General features: G+C 38.7%; 1 protein-coding gene across 1 annotated transcript in view; it reads left to right on the forward strand.

The window, feature by feature from the left end:
• The first annotated feature begins 279 nt into the window (after positions 1-279).
• Rttn (rotatin) overlaps positions 280-23,378 on the forward strand; it is a 104,114-nt gene continuing 81,015 nt past the window's right edge. Inside the window, exons 1-12 of the mRNA XM_090352970.1 lie at positions 280-589; positions 728-915; positions 2,235-2,412; positions 3,053-3,145; positions 4,149-4,239; positions 4,438-4,552; positions 5,989-6,139; positions 7,688-7,853; positions 9,790-9,971; positions 12,357-12,472; positions 19,598-19,768; positions 22,884-23,096. Coding sequence (XP_090209096.1) covers positions 559-589; positions 728-915; positions 2,235-2,412; positions 3,053-3,145; positions 4,149-4,239; positions 4,438-4,552; positions 5,989-6,139; positions 7,688-7,853; positions 9,790-9,971; positions 12,357-12,472; positions 19,598-19,768; positions 22,884-23,096 — 1,695 coding nt within the window. The 5' untranslated portion in view covers positions 280-558. The remainder of the gene's footprint in view (positions 590-727; positions 916-2,234; positions 2,413-3,052; positions 3,146-4,148; positions 4,240-4,437; positions 4,553-5,988; positions 6,140-7,687; positions 7,854-9,789; positions 9,972-12,356; positions 12,473-19,597; positions 19,769-22,883; positions 23,097-23,378) is intronic.

The following is a 23,378-nucleotide window of genomic DNA, read 5'->3' on the forward strand; positions in this document are numbered from 1 at the left end:
GAGCGTCCTGATTGACAGCTGAAGAGAACCAAGCACCCGGGGATCAGGCACGGCTCCCAGCCCGCTTCTCCGCCCGCGCTTTGACACCGGAACTCCCAGAGTCGGGCGCGGCGGCCAAAGACTACAATTCCCGGCGCGCACTGCGGCTGAAGGGGGCGCTCCCTGAGGCTTGGTCGAGCCATGACGACCATTCCCAGCGTGCACCGCGATCAAACTCGGCTCCATCTGGCGTAGGGACTACAAGAGCCGAGACTACAACTCCTGGCGTGCACGGCGGCCAAAGCCGAGTCTCCGCCTCATCCATGTCGCTCCTTCGAACCGGGGTGCAGTCCCCGGAACGCGTAGTTCGGGCGACTACGGGGAGGCTGTAAGGTGGCCCGGCGACCGGGGCACGACGAGCCGTCCGCGGCGCGTCCTCACCCTTCCTGGCTCGGGCGCGGCGGAACCTGCGGTGCGGCCGCCCGGGTTTCCGGGGGGGGCTCTGATGGCGGCCGGACGCGGTGGCGCGGCCGTTTGATTCTCGGACGGCGGCGGCGGCGGCGGCCACCGAGGGACGCGATGGCGCTGCCGGGGCTCGTCCGGAAACTCGGTAACGGCCGGGGCTGGGGCTGCAGGCGGCGGCGCGTCCACCCCGCGGGGGTCCCCGGGGCTCCGGAGGCTGCGCAGCCCGGGGGCCGTGAGTTCCAGCCCCGGGGCCGACGCCACCGCTGCTGTCCCCGCCCCGCAGGTCACCCGCTGGCGGAGATCCGCGAGCGCGCGCTCCGCAGCGTCCTCGGCAAGCTGGAGCGCGGGCTCAGCCGGCCCGCCGACCTCGTCCACCACAGGCTGCTCTTCCTCCACCTGCTGGAGTGGTTCAACTTCCCCTGCGTCCCCCTGAAAGCCGAGGCCCTGGGCCTGCTGAGCAGGCTGGTGAAGGTGAGCGAGCGGGGGAGGGGGAGCCCAGCGTCCCCCGCACCGCATCGCCTGAGAGGCAGGCAGCTGGGGCTTGGAGAAATCCCCAGCGCCGCACCTGCTGTGTGGATACAGTATATATCATATAATATATATCTCCTGATGTTGATTCTCATGTCTCCTGTGTTTGCAAGTACAACTATTATATATACAGTATATACATTATATATACATTATATATACATTATATATCATATAATATATATATATCTCCTGGTGTTGATTCTCATGTCTCCTGTGTTTGCAAGTACAACTATTATATATACAGTATATACATTATATATACATTTTATATACATTATATATTATATAATATATTATATATCTCCTGGTGTTGATTCTCATGTCTCCTGTGTTTGGAAGTACAACTATTATATATACAGTATATACATTATATATACATTTTATATACATTATATATTATATTATATATTATATATATATCTTCTGGTGTTGATTCTCATGTCTCCTATGTTTGGAAGTACAACTATTATATATACAGTATATACATTATATATACATTTTATATACATTATATATCATATAATATATATATATCTCCTGGTGTTGATTCTCATGTCTCCTATGTTTGGAAGTACAACAGAACTGAGCTTTTGTTAGGGGATGATTTCTATAATCAAAATTGGAGGTTAATTTTCATTATTCTCTTTTTCCTTGTTTCCTGATATTTGCACGCAAACACATGCGTATGCAACAGACACATTCAAAGGTAGTGTTATATAGTCCCATGTACCAAGTTGTTCTCTGTAACTTTTTTTTTTGCATGTATGCTCCCATGCCTTCCTGGTGTACAGTCATTTTCAAGGTCAAATGTTAAAAATTAAATCATGGATGCACTCTTAGGAGGATAATGAGTCTGAAGGAAAGTATCCTATATGCATGAATGCACAAGTAGAAATTACAGAGACATTTCTAGTGTTCTGTGTCTTCAGTTTGCCGTAAGCGTGATCAAAATCATTTATGTGTGTCTCTGTAAATTTATATTTTACTCATAGATGTTGTTTAGGCACAGCAGTGAAAGATTCCCCCCCAACCCCCCAACCCCATCAAACATACCCAAAGTAATTTTAATTTTTGATTGTTGTAAAGTTTGGAGATTTTGCTTATTCTCGAGATTGCTCTCTCTTCGAAGGGACCAGCAGGAGGGGAGAGAGAAGACAAGGAAGGGAATCAAACTCCATTGTCTATATGTATGAAAATGTCCTCATCAAACCCATACAAAGATAATAAAAAGATAGAAAATGGCTGTCTCCTTATTTCAGTATCCCTCAGCCGTCCAGCATTTGACTGAACTTGGTGCCGTGGAGTTTTTATCCAAGCTTCGTCCTAATGTGGAACCAAATCTGCAGGCGGAAATTGACGGCATCCTGGATGGGCTTTTTGTTCTTCCTTTAGAAGTTTCTGAGCCATGCTGTGCCTCATATGAAACCAACCATACTGGTAACTCTTTTTTTTTTTTTTTTTTTTTGCCAGTCCTGGGCATAAGCTCAGGGCCTGAGCACTGTCCTTGGATTTTTCTCAAGGCTAGAGCTCTACCACTTGAGCCTCAGCACCACTTCCGGCTTTTTCTAAATATGTGGTACCAAGGAATCGAACCCGGGTCTTCGTGCATGCTAGGCAAGCACTCTACCACTAGGCCAAACTCCCGGCCCATACTGGTAACTCTTTAGAGTAAGCTTAATGGAATCTCTGAAAATACAAACATACTGGTGGGAGGGAGGGAGATTTGAGCACGGGAGGCTTGTCTTTAAATACTTGGTGACAGATTCCTCAGATATGTTGTGGATATTCATTCCAATAAAGAACTGTATTTTCCTAAGAAGGGCTGGTCAGAGGAAAACCTGGATTTTCCTTTCCTTTCCTTTCCTTTCCTTCCCTTCCCTTCCCTTCCCTTCCCTTCCCCTTCCTTTCTTCCTTCCTTCCTTCCTTCCTTCCTTCCTTCCTTCCTTCTCCCTTCCTTCCTTAAGTGACTAAAATGTTTAAGAGGAAATATTCCTTATTTTCAGTTTTAACAAGTGAATTAATTTAGTTACAAATGCAGAGGTTTTTTTTCTTTCTTTCTTTCTTTTTTCCTTCTCAGAATTGTCCCAGCAACCTGAAATCTTAACAGGAGGATATTTTCCCCAAGACAGATGTAACTTCCAACAGACGGACGTGTCTTCACGGTCTGTCGGTGTGTATCCTAACTACTCAGGAGGTTGAGATCTGAGAATCATGGTTTGAAGCCAGCGTGATAAGGAAAGTTTATAACACTCTAATCCCCAATAAAGTACTCAGAAGAAGCTGACAGTGGTGCTGTGGCTCACGTGGTAGAGCACTGATCCTGAGCACAGAGAAGCTCAGGAACAGAGCCCAGGCCCTAAGTTCAAGCCCCAAGACCAGAAAAAAAGGGGGAAAAAAAATCTGTGTGTTCTTCCTGACTGCTATGAAGATGGATGATTGTGAGCATTTAGCACCAAGCTAAATGTTTCAGTTGTTATGAATATTAGTTTAGGATATAGAACCTAAGTGACAAAATTTTATGTTATGCTAGCTGTGTTTGGAGATGAGGTTATTAGCTTCCCTAGTGCTTAGTGTCTATTGAGCACAAATTATTGTCTCACATATGTGTTGTGTACCATCAGCTCACTAAATGCTATCCTTACCTCATAACTCCAGCAGAGGTCAGACATTATGTTCACTTCATTTTTTTTTTTTTTAACATCCACTTTTGTAAATATTAGGAAGTGATTGAGAGTCTTCTCTCTGGAATGTCATCATCAGGTCTTTGTGGTATGTTTGTTTCTACTTACCTACCACAAAGAAGGGGATTGTTATGTTCCCAATTTAAAGATAGGACACTGAAGCTTGGAGATGTGGCCAACATTCACTGTCCTTAACATTTCATTCTTGCATGGTTGCAAGGAAAAGAATGTGTCCAAGAGAATGTCTGGTGTCTGTGCAGTTTATAAATCCTCTGTTATAAACAAGCCTTCATGGAAATTTACAAGTTAATCACCTAAGAAAGAACAGAAAACTTTGGAGGTGTTAAAATACTTTGCCTTTCTTTCTGGAAATGTTTTGGATTTCATTAATTTTGTTATCTATATTGAACGATTGAGGTTCATTTCAAACCATTTGACACATTGCAAATCCATCATTTCCTTGTTTGACATCTTAAGTTTATCTTTTGGCAGTAAATCAGAGCGTGAAGTGTTTGAAGTTTTCTATATTTCCTTGGCTACCTCTGACTACCACGGATAGGCACGTCCTCTCCTCCAGTGAAAGGTACAGTGCCTCATGTACTTGAAGTTATCTTGGGTTAATCTGGTGGGAACTGCTATGTAGTACTGGAAACGATCCAGTGATAGGAAAACAATTGATGGCTCTATTGCATTACTCGAGACCTGAGGGCTGGTAACTGTGTGCCATTAGGCTATGTAGATGTGTGTATATGAGTATTTAATGTAATACTGTGTTTTGCAGCTCTTTGAGAAGTAGTAGTCACACGTTGATCTGGAGTACATGCGAACTCTTGAAAGATGTGATCATGCAAGATTTTCCCTCCGAGATCTTCCTTCAAAGGCCCAAGATTGTTCAGGTAAGTATCTTTTGGTAATAGATTTTGGAATTGAGATTTTATAGATTAGAAGTCCTTGGAAAGAAAATGTGTATTACCATTAAAAAAGAAAGGGAAACACGTAGATATTTAAGCTGTTTATTCTCTGACTTAACTTGTGTAGTGACAGTCTTTGCAGAATGTATTCTTTTGTGGAACCTGTTGGGAAGTTTTCCCACCTTGAGCTGCTGTTTGTGGATCCTCAGAAGGGATCGATGGAAGATTGTATGGATAACATTAGTATGGGTGGTATCGGTATTGGAGTATCTTGTGTATTTACAGCTCAGTATTTTTTTTTCAGCTTCCTGGTATTTATTTTGTTAGATTATACATTAGTTGCTATTCAAAGGAGTTACATGATTACAATTGTCCCCTGCATATACCATACATTATTAGTAAAAGGTGAAAGATTTATATGACCTGAAGAGAAGCCAGAGTATACATGATTAGATAATACATTTGTGTATATCATGCCTAGGACTCTGTATATGTTTACACACACACACACACACACACACACACACACACACACACACGCTTTAGATCTAACTTCCACGTGAGAAAAAGCATGCATCCCTTGTCTCTCTCAGCTTAACTGACTTCACTCAACATCATTTTTTTCATTTATTTCCCTATAAATGATCATTTTTCCCCATCCATTTTCCTTCAAATGATCTTCTGCTTTTCTGCTTGTCTTCATCATCTGTAGGTTCCACATCTCTATGATATTCATTTGCTATTTCTAGTTTTCCTGGCTCTAAAAGAACTCCTGCATTTTCTGCATTGATGTCTTTGATTCTTTCTTTGGTAGCCTGAGTTTTCTCACTATTTCTCCAAAATTTAGTGATATTATGTTTTTTGTTCTGGTCCTGGGACTTGAACTCAGGGCCTGGGTGCTGACCTTTGCAGCTCAATTTTGAAGCTGGGGAATGTATCGTAGGTGATTGCTTCTTTGATAGAGAGAGAGAGAGCCAGGGTGGGGAAGTAATAGCAGAGAAAAGCTGTGAGTTACCAAAATATGACTTAAATGTGTGAGGTGAGAAGTCTTGTTTTGTGCATGCGTGTGTGTGTGTGTGCGAGTGTGTGTGCGTGCTTGCATGTTTTTGTTTAAGCTGAAGATCTTACTAGATTGCCCTGCTGTGCTCTAATTGGTAGGTTCAGGTGGTTCAGTGTCCCCCTGCCTCAGCCTTCCCTGGGGCAGGGATTATGAACATATGCTACTATCCATTTTATTAAATTTTATTACGTTATTCTGACCTGCTTTGCATTCTTCTGAAGCATTTTGGCCCATATCTTCCTTTCTGATGTCTTATCAATACTTCACAACTTATTTTATTGTTCACTTGCTCATATTTAGTAGTTTGGTGTTTGCTGGAACTGTCCACTTTGTTCTTAACTGTTTTTGCTCCTCATTTCAGAGCCTTTTGTCTCTGTTGAAGCTGGCCTTTGGAGGAGATGGGAAGCACCGCCTGGCGTTGCAGTCAGTGTCCTGCCTGCAGCAGCTGTGTATAGGGTTAAGAAGTAGACTTAACTTTCACCGAGACCCACATTTTTTCTCTAATAAACAAGGTACCAGTCTCCGTTTTTTCAGTAGCCATTGTTGTTCTTCCGAGAACTGCCTGTCATGCTCCGGGATTCATGTCCCCTATGTTTATGCAGCCATAGCTCCCACTCCTAAAAGTAGTTAATTCTCACATAGAAAGTGCATGAATGGCAGAACCATTGTCAGTCTGTACTTTTTTTTTCCTCTGAGATTTGAACTTAGAACCAGGGTTTTGCCCTTGAATTTTTTTTGCTCAAAGCTAACACTCTACCACTTGGCATATTGATTGTTTCTGCCTATGGCTGTTGTGAATGATACTTCAGTGAATGTTGGCTCAAATATCTGAGTCCTTGTTTTCAGTTCTTTTAGCTGTAACTCTAGGAGGAGGAATTCTGGATTCTATGGTTGTTCTTTGTTCTACTTTTTGAAGACATACCCAATTTTTTTTTCCTTTATAGTTATGACATTTTTCTATATCTACTAGCATAGTATGAAGCTTCTAGCACAGTGATGTTCCTCACAAACACTTGCTTCTTTATTTCTCTTGTTCTTTGGAATATATATATGCACATATATGCATATATACTTATATAGATATATGTATACCAGTCCTGGGTCTTGAACTGTGGGCCTGAGTGCTGTCCCAGAGCTCCTTTTGCTCAAGACTAGCATTCTACCACTGGAGATACTGTGCTTTTTCTGTGATTTAATTGATCCCCAAGCAGCAGCTCAAGGTGGGAAAGCTTCACAACAGGTTCCACAAAAGAATACATTCTGCAGACTTTCTTGCCAAGGCTGTCCTTGAACCATGATCCTCAGATCTCAGCCTCTTGAGTAGCCAGTATCTGGCTTGTATTTTTAAAAAGTTTTATGAATTGTTATTATAAAGGTGATTTCTCTTGTTTTTTAATCAAACCATCTCACTGGGCCCTGGGTTTGGAAATATATTCCATTGTGTAGGCTGTCTATACAATTTCTGGATACCATCCTCTGATGTACTAAATATTTTAAATGTGATATAGTCCAGTTCTTCTGTGTTTTCTTTGGTAGTTTGTACTTTGGATTTCATGCCTAAGCATTCCCTGCTAAATCCAGCAAGGATTTACATTACTTTTCTGTGAAGAACATTAAGATTTTAGTTTTCATATTATTGATCTACTTTGATTAATTTTTGCACATGGTTTGGGGCAGGGGCTGCCAGAGTTTAAAGCAGAAGGCTGTGCAATAGTATTGTTCTGCTTCGTGATGTCTGATGGTGTAGAAGTAGCATTGTTCAGAAAGTTCCCTAAAATCAGGTCAGTTACCTAAAGCTTGAATGTGCTCTGTGCATCAACATATTCTGCCGAATAGGTTGATCTTCACTATTGTTTCTACCTTTGCAGAGGTATTTCTGCTATCTTAGTTTTATGTATTCAGTTTTGAAGAATAACACATATGTACTGTGTTATCTGAAGCCAGTTTGTACTTAGTGATAATTGTGTTTATTTATTTATTTTTTGAAGAATGACACATGTATATATGTAATCTGACGTCAGTTTATACTTAGGGATAATTTTGTTCATTTATTTTCTCAGATACAGTTTCCCACAATTCCTCACTGTCTTACTGTCCTGAAGCACGAGGTACACAGCAGTCCCAGAATCTGTCCCCAGGAAGCAGCAGTCCCCGGCCTTCTGTGGTCGGACGCACAGGCCAGCGACCCAGGGGAGATGGCCAGGATTGGGATGCAGTGTCTTCCAGGTGACTGGCATTGGGGTCTGCGGGAGATAAGATGTGCTTAGCATACACATGTTTTCATTTCAGTGGGAGATGATTCCTCTCTGTTCTTTCTCGAAACTTTACCCAGTATATAGGCCTGTATGAAACCACTGGCTCTCCTGCTTTTGATCATCTTCTACTATGAAAATGAATAAATCCCACATGCATCTTGGACTCAATACATGTCCCAGTGTACCCATTCAGACACATGTCACAATATATCTTGCTCGTTCTGCCATACACTGTTTTCATATACACCAAACTATCTTTTTCTGTTTTCCTACTAAAAAATGATTCTGATTCCCTAGATGTTTCCTATCAGCCATAAATAGAAGATGTTCTAGTCTAAAAAAGCATTGCTTTAAATGACAGATATATTTTTAATAGCATTTTAAAATACATTTTTGTAAATTTAAGCAAAATTTAAGGGTATATGTGTTTAGTAAAGGAATGATTAGAATATGTGCTTGGGAATTTTCACTTCTGAGTAATTTTCTCATGAAGCTTTTTAGACATCAAGAGAGTACTGGATCTCTTCTCTGTCTTGGGGCTGGGGGTGGGATCTTGAAATTGAAGAAATGACAAAATAGGTGTAAACTTTGGGAAGTTGTAAATGTTGAATAGCATTAGATTATCTGTGTGATCTGGGTTTCAGTTGTGGATTACATCAAAAGTCAAAGTTTTGAGGATGCAAGATGATAAGAGTTTTTTGATAAAGGTCATGGAAAAGGTCTTTTTAAATGCATTTCTAAATCATATGTTTAATTTGCGGATGCAACTTATATTTTTCATTCTTTTTTTTTTTCTTCCCCAGTCCTGGGCTTGAGTTCAGGGCCTGAGCACTGTCCTTGGACTTTCTCAAGGCTAGAGCTCTACCACTTGAGCCACAGCACCACTTCCAGCTTTTTTTATGTATGTGGTACCAAGGAATAGAACCTGGGTCTTTGTGCATGCTAGGCAAGCACTCTACCATTAGGCCAAACTCCTGGCCCCTATTTTTCTTTTTTAATTTCCTCTATTGTCAGAGTGATGTATAGACGGGTTACAGTTTACAACTACAGATATTGGGTACATTACTTTTTTTTTTTTTTTGCCAGCCTTGGGGCTTGAACTGAGGGCCTAAGTACTGCCCTTGGGCTTTCTCAAGGCTAGAGCTCTAACACTTAAGCCACAGCATTATTTCTGGCTTTTTCTATGTATGTGTCACCGAGGAATTGTACCTGGATCTTTGTGTATGCTAGGCAAGCACTCTACCACTAGACCAAACTCCCAGCCCCTTGGTACATTACTTCTTAAACATGGATACCCCTTCCCATATTTTTCTCCCGCTTTCCTTCACCCCACTCCCTCCCAATCTTGTTTTAATTTATATTTTTCAGTGAACATTTTCTGGTTGCTACCATTGGCTTACATAGAACATGTTTGGTGAATGTCACAGAAAATCTACCGAACTACCTGAACTACTTTTTTTTTCCTCTTTACAAGAGCTTTTCCATAAATCTGTATGCTTCTTTTAGAAGTGAGTCATTTATTACTGCTAGTGTTGATTGCTGCTATAGGAATGTTGACATATTTCAAGATTGGCAATTTGGATAGCAATAATTAAATGCAATTTTGTTACTTCATATACAATTTATCTTACTTTATTTTTTATATTTTGTGATGCTGAGAAACAAATACAGAGCCGCACATATGCTAGACAAGTACAGTGCCCTTGAGCTATACCCCCAGACCCTTTGGTCAAGTCCTCTTTATGGAATAAAGTCTCAGGAGTTTGTCAATGTTTTTATGAGTCTGACCAGAGTTGTTGCATGTAGCACTGTAGTTGAGACTCCTTGTAAGCCTCTGATGGAGGCACAGATAGCAGAGAGGTTGGGGGAATTGCCTCTATATTCAGCGTTGACTGTTTTCTCTCTAGCGGAAGCAGTAGTCAGGCACAAGGGAACTCTAGGCTATCCGACCACTCCCCCCTGGATCTGGGACAGATGGACCTGCCAGAGCTGGACATGGAAGACACCCTGGAGCTACAGTTTCAGCAGCTCAGCCTTCCTCAGTTCTGTGTGGCCATTCTGGAATCTGCAGCTCCGCTTTTAAGGACAGGTTAGTGGCTCTTTGAAAGCCTGTTTTTCCTTACATAGATTTTGGAGAACCCTAAGTGGGTTCTTACCTTTGTAGTAACTTGTTGTTCTTCCTAAACCTCTATACCTATTTTGGGATTACATTTTTGCCCAAATAGGATGGGAATTCTTTTACAAAAGAGTGACAGCATCAACAATTTGGCTGAGGTCTCGTAGCAGAGCTCACATACTGAATCCTGGGTGTGCACTGGACTTGGCTTTAGGTGTGTTGCATACTGTACGCTGTGGGGATCCATTCAGTGCTCCCAGAAGTGGTAGAAGCCTGTCCCACTATTATGGATGAGAAGACTGGGCATAAATGGTGTGTAGACTTACCTCAAGTTAGATAACTGGAAAGGACAGGGACTTGGCCTCACATTCTTCTGTACCCACAGCCCTGCTCCTCAGCACATAAGGTGAACTTCAGGCTAAGGAAGACTGTGGAAACAGTAAGGATTTTTAGTCTCTAAACCTCTGTGTTCAGTGGTTGGTAAACTTGTCAGCATATAAGGAACAGTTTAAGTAAGTTTTATTCTTTTTAGTTAATACTGTTAAAGGAAAAGGAGGGCTGGGCCTTGGTGGCTCATTCTTATAACCCCAGTCACTCAGAAGGTTAAGGTGTAAGGAACATTCACAGCCAGTCTAGGTAGGAAAGTCTGCATGATTCTCACCTGCAAATTAACCAGCAACATATATGGCTCAAGTGGTAGAGCACTATTCTTGAGCAAGAGAGGTAACAGACAGCACCCATGCCCCGAGTTCAAGCCTCAGTGCTGCTACACTTATACACAGGGGAAAAAAACCAAAATAAAGTACAAAATATATGTCCTATATGAATAGCTCTGTAAGGTGTACAATTATTTTTGCCTGTAGTGATGGAGAGGAAAGTAGGACACGATATCTTATGTATGGTGCATTGAATATTTGTGTTTAAACCAAAGAAAATTAAATTTCCTTTATATGGGGTGAATACTTGCTTCTAGGAATTAGACTGCATATTAATTTTTATCCTAAGACTGAAATAAAGGAAAACTGAACTTCAGCATTGTAAAGTATTTTGTTTATTTGCTTGGCATATTGGGAAATGCAGTTTTAGGCTTAATGATTTTACATTTAACCTTTCTTTAATTTGCTGTAAAAAGTCAGATTGATAATTATAAAGCCATATCTTGGCACATAAAAAATTTTAATTGTTCTCTTGCCCTTTTGTGGTAAATGATTGCACAATTTGTAATTGTTCAATATTGTAAGGGAAGTCAAGAGAACTTGGCTGCAGCTGTTCTAATGAAAAAATTATTCTAGATCTTTATGACTTAGTAGTTCGTTTTACTTTTGTTTATTAAAAAAATCTTTGGGGGTCTGGGAGTTTGGCCTTGAGTGCTTGCCTAGCATGCACAAAGACCTGGGTTCGATTCCTCAGTACCACATACATAGAAAAAAGCCGGAAGTGGTGCTGTGGCTCAAGGGGCAGAGTGCTTGCTTTGAGAAAAAAGCCCAAGGACAGTGCTCAGGCCTGAGTTTAAGCCCCAGGACTGGTGCACACACACTAAAAAAAAAACAAAAACAAACAAATCTTTGGGATGTGGGATAGGAATGTTTTATTAGAAAGTTTATGTCACACAGAATTCTGACAATGATGTTCAGAAAAGAGATTACATAATTTTCCCTCCTTTTTTCTTTCTTTCTCTTCTCTTCTCTCCTCTCCTCTCCTCTCCCCTCTTGTTCTTTGTCAGATTTTTGAGACAGAATCTGTCTCCCTGTCTCAAAAGAGCCTATGGCATTCATGTTGGCCTTGAACTCTCAGTCCTGCTTGGACCTCCAAGTAATGAGATTATGGATATGCCGTAGCAAAGCAGGCCAGCAGAGTTTCATTTGGGATATTTTGGGAGGTTAGTAGAATTTATCAAAGGTTCTTCAGTAAACGGCAGTGTAGACATTTATTATACTAGTTGTTCCAATCTAAGCGTGGTTCCCAGACACCTCCTGTATAGGAAGATAAAGTTTAATTAAGCCTTCTAGTAGTAAATAGAAGTTACTGGAGTGCATTTTCTACACTTACTTGATGATTTGTCTCATAATGAGTACCATAGATGACTCTCTGAATTTGAAAATTTATTGAAGTCTATATTTTGGTAGTTTTAGTTAGATTATTACTACTCTCCTCTCCCTGAGTATCTTTCTTCTTGATGAGCACATGAAATGTTGAGGTCTAGATGTGACTTCCTAATTCATCCTTACTCATCAACATTCTAAAAGTATCTTTAAAGTGTGAAATAGGAACCTAGGACCATGTCTGCTAATACTAACTGCTAACTGCATCTATGATTAAGTTACTTTTCCTCTCACCTTTCCCTTGTTTGCATTTTAGGTAGTAGACAAATGATAATAAGAGTGCTGGAATTGCTCCAAGAGGATCTAACCCTGATTGGTGAAGCAATTTCAGCTGATATCTGGGATGACAATAGCCTTTTTGCTATAGATATGGTAAGAGTTTGTTTTCTTTGGATATGGGTAATAATATTTAATTTTGGCTTGCTTTAGCTGGTTTCATTATGTTATTAGTCTTTGACTCTTCTTTCTGGTACTGTCTGTCCAGGCTTATTTTGGGTATAGGCTTATTCTCTCACAGGTCATTTCCCCAGAGTGTTGGATTCTCTGATAGGGTAAGGTCTATCAAGACCAATAACAGGCCACAGGGGAGTTTATACCTACTGTGATGTCATTGTCTTCCTCCTGACAGACTAGGAAATGCATTATTTAAAAAAATCATGAGTTTTTATTGCTATTTTTCTGATTTTAAATTTGTATTTCTCATAAAATGTCTTATTTCCTAGCAGTTTCAAAATATTTGATTACTTGAACCTTTAGCATACATAAAATTACTTCAGTATAGCAATATTAATTTCACTAAGAGCAACTCTAATAAAATTTCAGGCTTTTCTAGCAGTTCTTTTTGACTTTGATTAAAGGAAAGGATACACAGTTGGAAGACTCCTTTTCTTTGTTATATATAATGTCAACATACAGTTATGTTTGTTTCAGTTGTTTTTCATTGGGGGTAATTGTTTTTGTCTTCATAAAAATATAGCTCAGAAGAAGGGGTATCAAAGTTCGAGGAGTAATGTACCCATTACCTGACAAATGTAACTGTATACATTCTCTACACATTCTCTGTACATTATCCCGACAATAAAGTACAAAAAAAAAAAGAAAGAATGGAGCTCAGAGATGTTTGCCTGTAGTCTTCTTTCCATTAAGATACATTCTTTGTTGGTTATCATCTTGTTTATTTTTTCTTGTTTCATTTTACATTTTTACAAATATAAACAGATACATATAAATATATGCATACATATGACATGTCTGTCTAACCCATCTGCTTGTATCTCTTATAAAAGGTGGGGTATTATGTACATTCTTCTCTATTTTGTTTCTGCGTGTTAAAAATACATGGAATGGCCCAGCAACGGAACTGTAAACTTTTCCAGGAATAAAGGAGAGCAACTTTATATTATTTTAAGGATCATTTACATTTGTTTTATTATAAACTTACCAGTTTTATTCACTTTTTCTTGGGTCATTAGGCGTTAAAATTTTTCTTTTCTTTTTTGAGATAAAGTTTGCTAATTAAAGGCTAGCTAGCATTGAACTCAAGATCCTCTGCTTCTATCCTCCTACTGCCAGGATTACAACAGTGCACTGTTATGCCTTTTTTTTTTCTGTCCTGAGGCTTGAATTCAGGGCCTGGGCACTGTCCTTGGACTTTCATTCTACAACTTTAGGCACAGCACCACTTCTGGCTTTTTCTGTGTATATGCTAGCAAGGACTCAAACCCTGGTCTTCATGCATGCTGGGCAAGCACTCTACCACCCGGTGAAACTCCTGGCTTTTTTATTCAAAGAGGTTTTTATGTATAAGGACATCAGCATCTTATTTGGGAGATGGTTTTTATTCCCTATTATTTATTTATTTATTGTTTTACTGTACTATAATGGTGCTCCTGCAGTATAAAAGATAGATTATTGACACTGTAGCTCTTTTAAGATTAAAAGGAATCAAAGTTGTTTAGAGAGGAAATCAGATAGGATAGTTAGATAAGACAGGAAAATTACGTTACTTTTCATTAATCCAAAGGGTTAGACTCAGAATTTGAAACCAAGAAGTAAACAAAAATATCTGACCTTCCATCATACCTTCTTTTTAATATTGTTACAAAATTAAGAGACATAAAAACGTCTGCCATCTTCTTTGAAATGGTAAAAATCTGAAACTATTCACAAATGAAAATGAAATGCATATCTGGCAAAAGGATGTCTTAAATGCTTTTTGGGTTTTATTCTCACCCATCGTAACCACCCACAGTTGTCTAAGGATTAGGTGGTAGCTAGACTGACATCATCACAAAGTTCAGAAGGTATAAAAGCTACGATAAGAACTGCATTTTTAGTCTTTTAACTCCCATTCCCTACTTGGGAAGCTGGAAATACTTCTCTCTCTTTTTTTTTTCTATTTCCCTCCCTCCTGCTTTACTAAAATAAATCCTTGTAAAAAGCTTAAAAGGTAAAATAAAATGATGCTTCCGGTCATGTAAGATCTTTACTCATTTATTTTCATAGTTGTGTTTTCAGTTCCCTTAAAAACATAGATTCTGAGTCATAAACTCAAAACTGGAAAGATATGACATGTTCTTAATGTCTGCATTTTTATATTTCAGAAATAGTCTCATTTAGATTTTATACATTTCTTGTGGCTTACTCATGAATGTGTGAATATATGTGTGTGTTTGAGAGCTTTGGTAATAAAATAGCTATATATGTTTGACATTTTTGATAGATATTTTGCATAGGTAGAAACTTGTTACACTATATACATTATGCACTGCAGATCCCTTCGTATTTACTAGATTTGTGTGTGGATGACCTTCATTTTATATGTTTTTGGGGGTCTTTAAGTTTGACTTGGGGTGTAGTTGGGTTTTTGGGTATATCAGTAGCTCATCTTACTTCTGAGGAGTGTTCCATTATAGGACTTCCACATTGGCCTGTTTATCTATGCATGTACGTACAGTTATTCCCAGTTTTTAATTATTACACATCAGGTTTCTATAGACATCCCAGTTGTTCCACATCTTCAATAACATTTAGCTTTTTTTTCCTTTTTTGGTTTTGTTGTTTTAACAGATATGCAGTGGTTTCTTAGTTTGGTTTTAATTTGCATTGTGCTAGTAATTTTAACCACCATTTTTTTTTTTTTTTTGCCAGTCCTGGGCTTGAGCTCAGGGCCTGAGCACTGTCCTTGCACTTTCTCAAGGCTAGAGCTCTACCACTTGAGCCTCAGCACCACTTCCGGCTTTTTTCTATGTATGTGGTACCGAGGAATCGAACCCGGGTCTTCATGCATGCTAGGGAAACACTTTAACCACTAGGCCAAACTCCCTGCCCCTTAACCACCATTTTGAATGAACAAATCTAAAAAATGTTTAAAAAGTAATTTCTAAGTTTTTTTTTTTTTTTTTTTTTTTTTTGCCAGTCCTGGGCTTGAGCTCAGGGTCTGAGCACTGTCCTTGGGTTTTCTCAAGGCTAGAGCTCTACCACTTCTGGCTTTTTTCTATGTATGTGGTACCGAGGAATTGAACCCGGGTCTTCGTGCATGCTAGGCAAGCACTTTAACCACTAGGCCAAACTCCCGGCCCTTTCTAAGTATTTTTATTCTTTTTTTGTTGCATTGCCAATGAAGTAAACAATTTGTGAGTCATGTACTTTCATGCTCTGAGACATAATCCTCTGATCTCAGCTTCCTGATTAGCTAGGATTACAGGTATGGGCCATTAGGGCCTCTCTTCTATCCTAGTCTTTTATATTAAGACCTTATTGGCTATGGTTAATTCTCATAACTTTTTATATTGTTGTTGGGCTTGAGCTCAGGGCCTGAGCACTGTCCTTGCACTTTCTCAAGGCTAGAGCTCTACCACTTGAGCCTCAGCACCACTTCCGGCTTTTTTCTATGTATGTGGTACCGAGGAATCGAACCCAGGTCTTCATGCATGCTAGGCAAGCACTTTAACCACTAGGCCAAATTCCCGGCCCCTGTTTTAGGATTTTATGCCTATAGAATTATATTATCTATGAGTAAAATCACTTGTGTCCAGGCTTCCTAACAGTTTCTAACCATCTTAGCATCATAGGATCTTCATCTTAGGGCATTGGTTCTTGTCTATTCGCAGTATAATCTGTTTCTCTGGGAGTGGGCCTCTTATATTTTACTTTCTTTTTCCTTGCATTATACTTCTTCATTGCTTACTGTCTGATGTCTAGTAAACTCCCCCCCCCCCTTTCATTATGTTGTGTTATTTACTAGTGATTTCTTAAGAATACAGGATGAGTTCTTATCTCATGGCTAGAGTTGAAAGTTTTATGTAAAGTTTTAAATTATGTCACTTAAGAAGGTAATCAGTAATTTAAGTGTATGGTATAAATTCTGAATTAGCTTTAGAATAATCATTCAAGGTGTAGACAGGGTTTCAGTTAGGACAGATAATTTTGCATATTTTTTGTGTATTTTGGTAGGTAATATTTTGCATAAGTAACCAGCACATCATAAATATTATATAACATCATAACATTTTGTACATCTGTAGACTGAGTATGTCTTTATTACTTGAAACCATACATTTTGACAGTACATTGTAAAGCAGTCCTTTATTATTTTGTAACTTCTATTTTGAAATTATCTGATAACCTCGTCTTAAAGTAATGATAATCTGTCCTTTCTGTGAATGTAAACTGGTCATGTGTGTCTGTTTTTCCTTCCTTCCTTCCTCCTTTACATTTCACTTAATCTTGTCAAGAAAACAAAATATACAATGTGGATGTTTATTTGATACTAATACCCATATGCATTTGGCAGCTTTTCATCACTATAATGGCATACTTGAGATAATTAACTTATCAAAAAGCGAGAGTTATTTTGTCTCATTCTTGTGGATCACCCCGTCTAAGATTGGGCAGAGCCATTGCTTTGGGTCTGTGATGGGTATGATCATGGCAGAGAGTGAGTGAAGCGGCAGAGCACCTACCTCATGGTCTGGAAGCAAGCAAGAGGGAGAAAGAAGGCTGCATTCCCACAGTGTCCTTCAGGGAACTACAGATTGCCCACCAGCCCCTCCCCATCATGCTCACCTGGGGTTAAGCCTTTCACACATAGACTTCTGAGGACCTAATATCCCAACTACCTTTGTACCAGGTGTAGACAAACACAACCTCTTTTTTGATGACCCTACCCTACCCCTGGGAAAGAAAATCGAAGCACAGATTTCACAATGGATACAATATATTTTCATGCCTATCATTTCCTGATAATAGTTCTTAACCTTGTGTTTTCTTTGGTCCTTAATATACCACACTACTTTGCACTGTTTTGAGATTTTCACATATTGAAGATTTTCAGCTACTGAATTTTTGCTAAGAAGTGTGAGGAATGCTTTATGAGTTGCTTCTTAAATTAACTTAAAAATTTCTTGGCCAGAATATTGATCTGTAAAAGTCATTCCCTTCTTACTTTTGGCTGCTGATCTTTTATGGTTAAATGAATTGCCTTTAAAGGTTAAATTTATTATCCCAATTGGGATGTTCAGAATGCTAAGTTAAACCTCACTGCTTAATGTTATATTTGACTTACTTGTTTAAAAAGAATTAACACCTTTTATTTGGCTATATATTAGCAGAAAGAAGTAAAATTTCTTAATATCCCTACTTTTTTTTTTTGCCAGTCCTGGGGCTTGAACTCAGGGCCTGGTCACTTTCTTTGCACACTTTTTGTTCAAGGCTAGTGCTCTGCTACTTGTGCCACTTCCAGCTTTTTCTGGGTTTGAGGATATTGAACCTAGGGCTTCGTGTATGCTAGGCGAGCTACTCTACCACTAGGCCACACTCTTGGCCCAGGTCTCTACTTTTGAGAATTTAAGATGATAGGAACAGTGTTTTAGGTGAATCATTAAAGGAACAAAATAGTGTGGTGCCTGTCAGTTTAGGAATTATATTTTTGAAAATAAGCAAATTTCTAGATATTTCTAAATAGTTCAGTTTACTTTAACATCATAATAACTTAAGATTGAATTATTTAATTAACCTAATTTTAAATAAACCCAATTTAAATAATTAAATTAACCTAAGATTAAATGATTTTGTCTCACTTGAGGTCAATAAGATGCAATTTTCACAAAATTGTTACATGTATTTGAATATTTACTGATAAGCACTTTGTAAAAATGAGATAGATGTAGAGAGAGTATGTCTTCATTGCTGCTCACCTGAAATCACATTTATGTTTTTCTTTATTCACAGGCAGTCAGGAGTGTTACCTCTGGCTCTGAGGTTATCTTTGTTCACTCCCCTGCCTCTGTTTCTTCTCTGTGTCACTTCTCCCTAAGGACTCATTGTTTCTGAACTTCCAACCTGTGTGCTCTGCACCGGTTTTCTTCTAAATGGACAGGTCACACTGATGTATTGCTTTTCAGTAGAAAATGGAGAGTAGGACTTCCTGCTCCTTCTCTTTGTTGTTCTGCTACACCCACTTACTGAGGTCACCTGACCTTTTACTAGTTACTTTATGGGAACATGTCAAAATAGTGAAATCATATTTTGGTTGATATTATGACTTAATATGACTAAATCATATTACTAAATCAGACCACTTATGCTTCACTTGTTTCTTCATATTTTCTGTATGTCTTTCAACTTAAAAGGTATAATGTCTAAGTATTAAGTTGTATAGAAATTTATGCTGTCAAAACATTCTCCACTTGAAAGAACCTCCTTACACAAAGACACCTTATAGCAGTGGATATGTAATTGCTGTTAATTCTTTGGCTCTGCTATTCGCTTATTTACTTTGTGATCAGTTTGAGAACGGCAATCACAGCTTTTGTGCTCGTATGCTTTCCCCATATTCTTGCCAATATATTAGGCACCAAGTAAGCCTAAAAAGCACTGGAGTAGGACATTTCACATATATATTAAAGGATGGAGCAATTAAGCACTTGAACCTGGGAGAAATTTACAGCTTGCTAATAAGCTTGTTTTATTATGTTCATTCCTTATTAGTTAAAGGATCATATATTCAATACTTTAAAATTGGGAGCTTTTAAAAAATATGAGTACATTTATCACTCTTTTGTCCTCCCTCCCTCCCTCCCTTCCTTGCTTCCTTCCTTCCTTCCTTCCTCCCTTGGGACTTAAACTCAGGTCTTGGATGCTGTCCTTTAGCTTTTTACCCAGGATTGGCACTCTTCCATTTGAGCTTTTCGGTGGTTAATTACAGGGAAGAGTCTCATGGACTTTACTTCTTGGGTTTGTCTTTGTGCTATGATCCCGTATTTCAGCCTCCTGAGTAGCTAAGCTAGGCTTATAGGAATGACCAGTGCCCAGCTCTTTTGCACTTTTTATTTTTTCAGCTAATACTTCTGATTCTGATAGGGATGAAATATTTTACTATTTTATTTCTTGGCCCTTTCATTATAATTTAATAGTTCCCAGTGACACTTGCACAGTGCACACTGGCTCCTACAACTGATTGTTCGTCTCCGTTTTGTGTCATTTCAATGTTTTCAGAAAGAGAAACTGCTCATGGTGTTGGAGACCCTGGGAGATACCCTGTGCTACCGCAAGAGCAGCACTGGCTCGGAACACACAGAGGCTATGCTGGTGCATCACAGGATGACCTTTGTCAGTGTTGGGCTGTTTGTAGTTCGCCTGTTGCAAGTACTTCTTCCTGTGGAAAAGGTAAGGCAGGTAATGCTGGGTTCCTGTGAGTACTTAGCATTGCACATGTATGCTCGGTTGTAAATTTCTTTTGATTTTCCTGGTACAAAGGCATTTTGTTTGGGATTATTTTTGGAGGTACTGGGACTTAAACTATGCTTACAACACAACTACTCTGCCACCGGAACCACCTTTCCAGCTGAACTGTTTTAAAAATGAGTATGTAAATTGAAGAGAAATGAAGAAGCTGAGATTTTGACAAATCATTGGATAAAAAGGCAGTTACATTTATTGCATACATTTTATTGTAAGTCTCTACTTTCAATCTTAAACTTGTTAGGTTAATGAATATTTAACTGGTTCCCTCTAGTGAGCTAGTAGTGCTAGGTAATGGATACAAATTTGACTACATTAGAATTGGTCTCCCAGAACATAGTTTTGTCTACTAAACTATGAAGTAGTATCAGTAATGTTTTAGTGTGTGAGTTTCAACTATATATGTTTTTATTTAATAAATTGGGTCACATGGAAGTCAGGGGTTATGTCTTTTCTATGAATCATTTTAGTACCATTAAGTCTTTCTTTGTGTTCAGCATGTAGTATGCTTTTTAGATACTTGAGTTACATTTGTAGGAAAACATGCACATACATGTAATACATGTATACCTACAATATGTATGTTTACAATATAGCATAATACTAATATAAATGTTGATGTAGTCACTATTTCTTTTAGTTGAATAGAGGTTTTTGAGAACTTGCTGTTCTCTCTGTTAGAGAGTGAGTCTTGGTTCTCATTCTTGTCCACGTTAACTTTTTTCTCTATAGCTAGAGTTCATGTTGATAGACACAGTAGTTTCCTGTGGTTCTTCAGAAATGATTTCCTGCTTAGTATGTCAGTGCCATGTAATATTATCATTCTTTTGTCTGCCTATCCAAAGGGATATCAGTTCTTAGGCCTACCCTATTTGTTGTATTTGTCATACTTTGTGTCTACAACTACCTACACTGCATACATAGTATAGTCTATATTTTACTAATTAAGTCATTTGTTGTTTTTTCTATTCCCTATTTTCCCTTTTTCTATTCTCTGTTTCCAACAACTTATGGCTAAATATTTTTACTTTGGCAGCTTATCAAAACAATTTCTGAAAAGATTACTGTATGTTTGGTTTGTTTATATACTCTAATATTTGCTATTTAATAACATGTTTTAGTATTTAAACTACATTCATAGTTTGACTTATATTTTTTGGGGGGGGATCATGGGGCTTGAACTTGGCTGGGGTGCTGTCCCTGAGCTCTTCAGCTCAAGGCTACCACCGTACCCCTGGGCCTGGGCACTGTCCCTGAGCTCTTTAGCTCAGCCCTGCTTCCCATTTTCTAGAGGTTATACCCTTGAATTTGCATATTTCTGGTAAAATATATCAAATGATCTAATATACAGGTATTTGTAGTGTAATTACTGCTGAAAGGAAGGTGTGGTGCACCTAAGTGAGGGATAGGAGAAGTCAGACCGTGGGAGAGCTCTTTGTCATGTCTTCTGTGGACCTAAGTGAGGGATAGGAGAAGTCAGTCCGTGGAAGAGCTCTTTGTCATGTCTTCTATGGACCTCAGGTATTAATCATTTGCCCCTTCTTGCCTAGAATTCTTAGGAGCAGCATGTCTAAATTTTCCCCTCTTGTACCACTTAATATGCAATATACTGTCAGGTCATTTGGGAAAATAAGAATAAAACTTTAAAGTTTAGTATTTTGGAAAACAATATAATTTTTATCACGTTTTTGCTTTTATTCATTACTATTTTTCTGAAATAATTTACCATTTTGTGCAAGGCATAAATATTAAAAAGAAATGGAAGATTCCAGTAAGAGAAGACTGGAATTGACCTTAAAATACGGGTGTTTTTCTTTACATAATGATAAACAGCTAGAAGACTGTTAATAATTTAAGTATCCCAAATGATCAATTTATCTCAAGGATGAAGTTTTGGTGAAAAATTTTTATATCATATCAATTAATATCATGTAGTTTATCGCAGTTTTGTTATTTCTTTCATTTGTGGGCTTATTTGTTCAGAGGCCAATTATGATAGAAATAGTTTTATTTTAAAATGAAACAAAGAAGAGTACCCTTCTATTGCTTTTGTTGCTTTAGCTTATGTAACTGTAAGCTTTTGCTGCCCTCTGCCTGTGACTAGCTGGTCCACAGTTGGAGGGGATTTGAGGATTTGAGCTCTGCAACTTCTTGCCTTCAGAGTGGTATGGAGTTTCTTGTTTTTTTTTTTGTTACTACTTAGTAAATGTGTAGTTTGAATGTTTCACAGTGACTATAACTCCGTGTGGAAATTGCCAGAATTTGAAAAAAATGATCTGGAAGGTCTTTTTTTTTTTTTTGGCCACTCCTGGGGCATAAACTCAGCCTGAGCTCTGTCCTTGGGCTTTTTCCTCAAGGCTAGCACTCTGCCACTTGAGCCACAGCACCATTTCTGTTTTTTTTCTATGTATGTGGTACCAGGAATTGAACCCTTGCCATGCTAGGCAAGCACTTTACCACTAGGCCAAACTCCTGGCCCTCTTGAAGGTCTTTTTAAAAGTGTTACTTGTTATTTGATATTATAGTACTTGGTAGAGTACTATTATATAGGTTAACAGTACTTTTGTGATAAATATTTTCACTGCATTAACAAAGTTGTTAAAGTGAATAAAAGTATTTCATTTGGGGGAAACATCTGGAAAGAAGATCTGAAAGTACTATCTTAGGTTGGAAGCATGATCCTAGGGCCTTCTACAGCCTCCTATTAGCTTTCTCAGCCAAGCCACAAGAACTTATCTCACCAGCCTTGGGCTTTTCAGAGAGGTATGTAGGATCTGCTGAATGCTGGCTGGTGAAAGGAGTCAGAGTAAGGCTTTTTGAGGTACAATACATAAACACCTCCTCAAGATCTTGTTCTAGTGGACAGAGACACAGAAATGAAGAGTGTGTTGGGATATAACAACATCTCTTTCAAAAACAGATTTGGTGGTAGATAATTATTCAAAAGGAAGGTGGGCTTGGTAAGATTATAGACTATCATGATTTTCTGAATAAAATTGTAAAAGGAAAATTTACCTTTTTTGCCTTTTAATTTTTCCAGGCGAGCGAGTTTTTACCAGAGCCCATGTCAGCAGCATTATTTCTCCTTTGCTTGGACATTCCAATGTCTTTGGAATATCCAAATATTCATGATTCTGCCGTGGCCTATTTGGAACAGCTGAATCCTGAAAACTACAGTACTTACAAACGAACTGCTGAGGCTGTTTATTCCATTGAATGTACCTGTAACTTCCTATCTGATATCGAGAAGGAGGTAAACTCTTTTACTAGTGTTAGGTCCTGTAAAGAAAAAATATGATTTGTCTAAAAGTAAATCAAAGACTAGATTATTGTAGGAAGTATGTTTATAATATAAGTGGTTTAAAAAGCAGTGTCATTGTCAGCGTCTTAACACTAATGGTGAGTACATATGAACTGACCTACTGCATACGAACTTAAGAGGAGGGTTATTTTAATGCAGATTGTGGGTATAGTTTGTTTAAATATTTTATGGGCAGTTATTATATATTCCATAAAGAAATCTGATTTCTTTGTT

The sequence above is a fragment of the Megascapheus bottae genome, chromosome 19, assembly GCF_031878675.1.
Source record: "Megascapheus bottae isolate mThoBot1 chromosome 19, mThoBot2.hap1, whole genome shotgun sequence".
Lineage (NCBI taxonomy): Eukaryota > Metazoa > Chordata > Mammalia > Rodentia > Geomyidae > Megascapheus > Megascapheus bottae.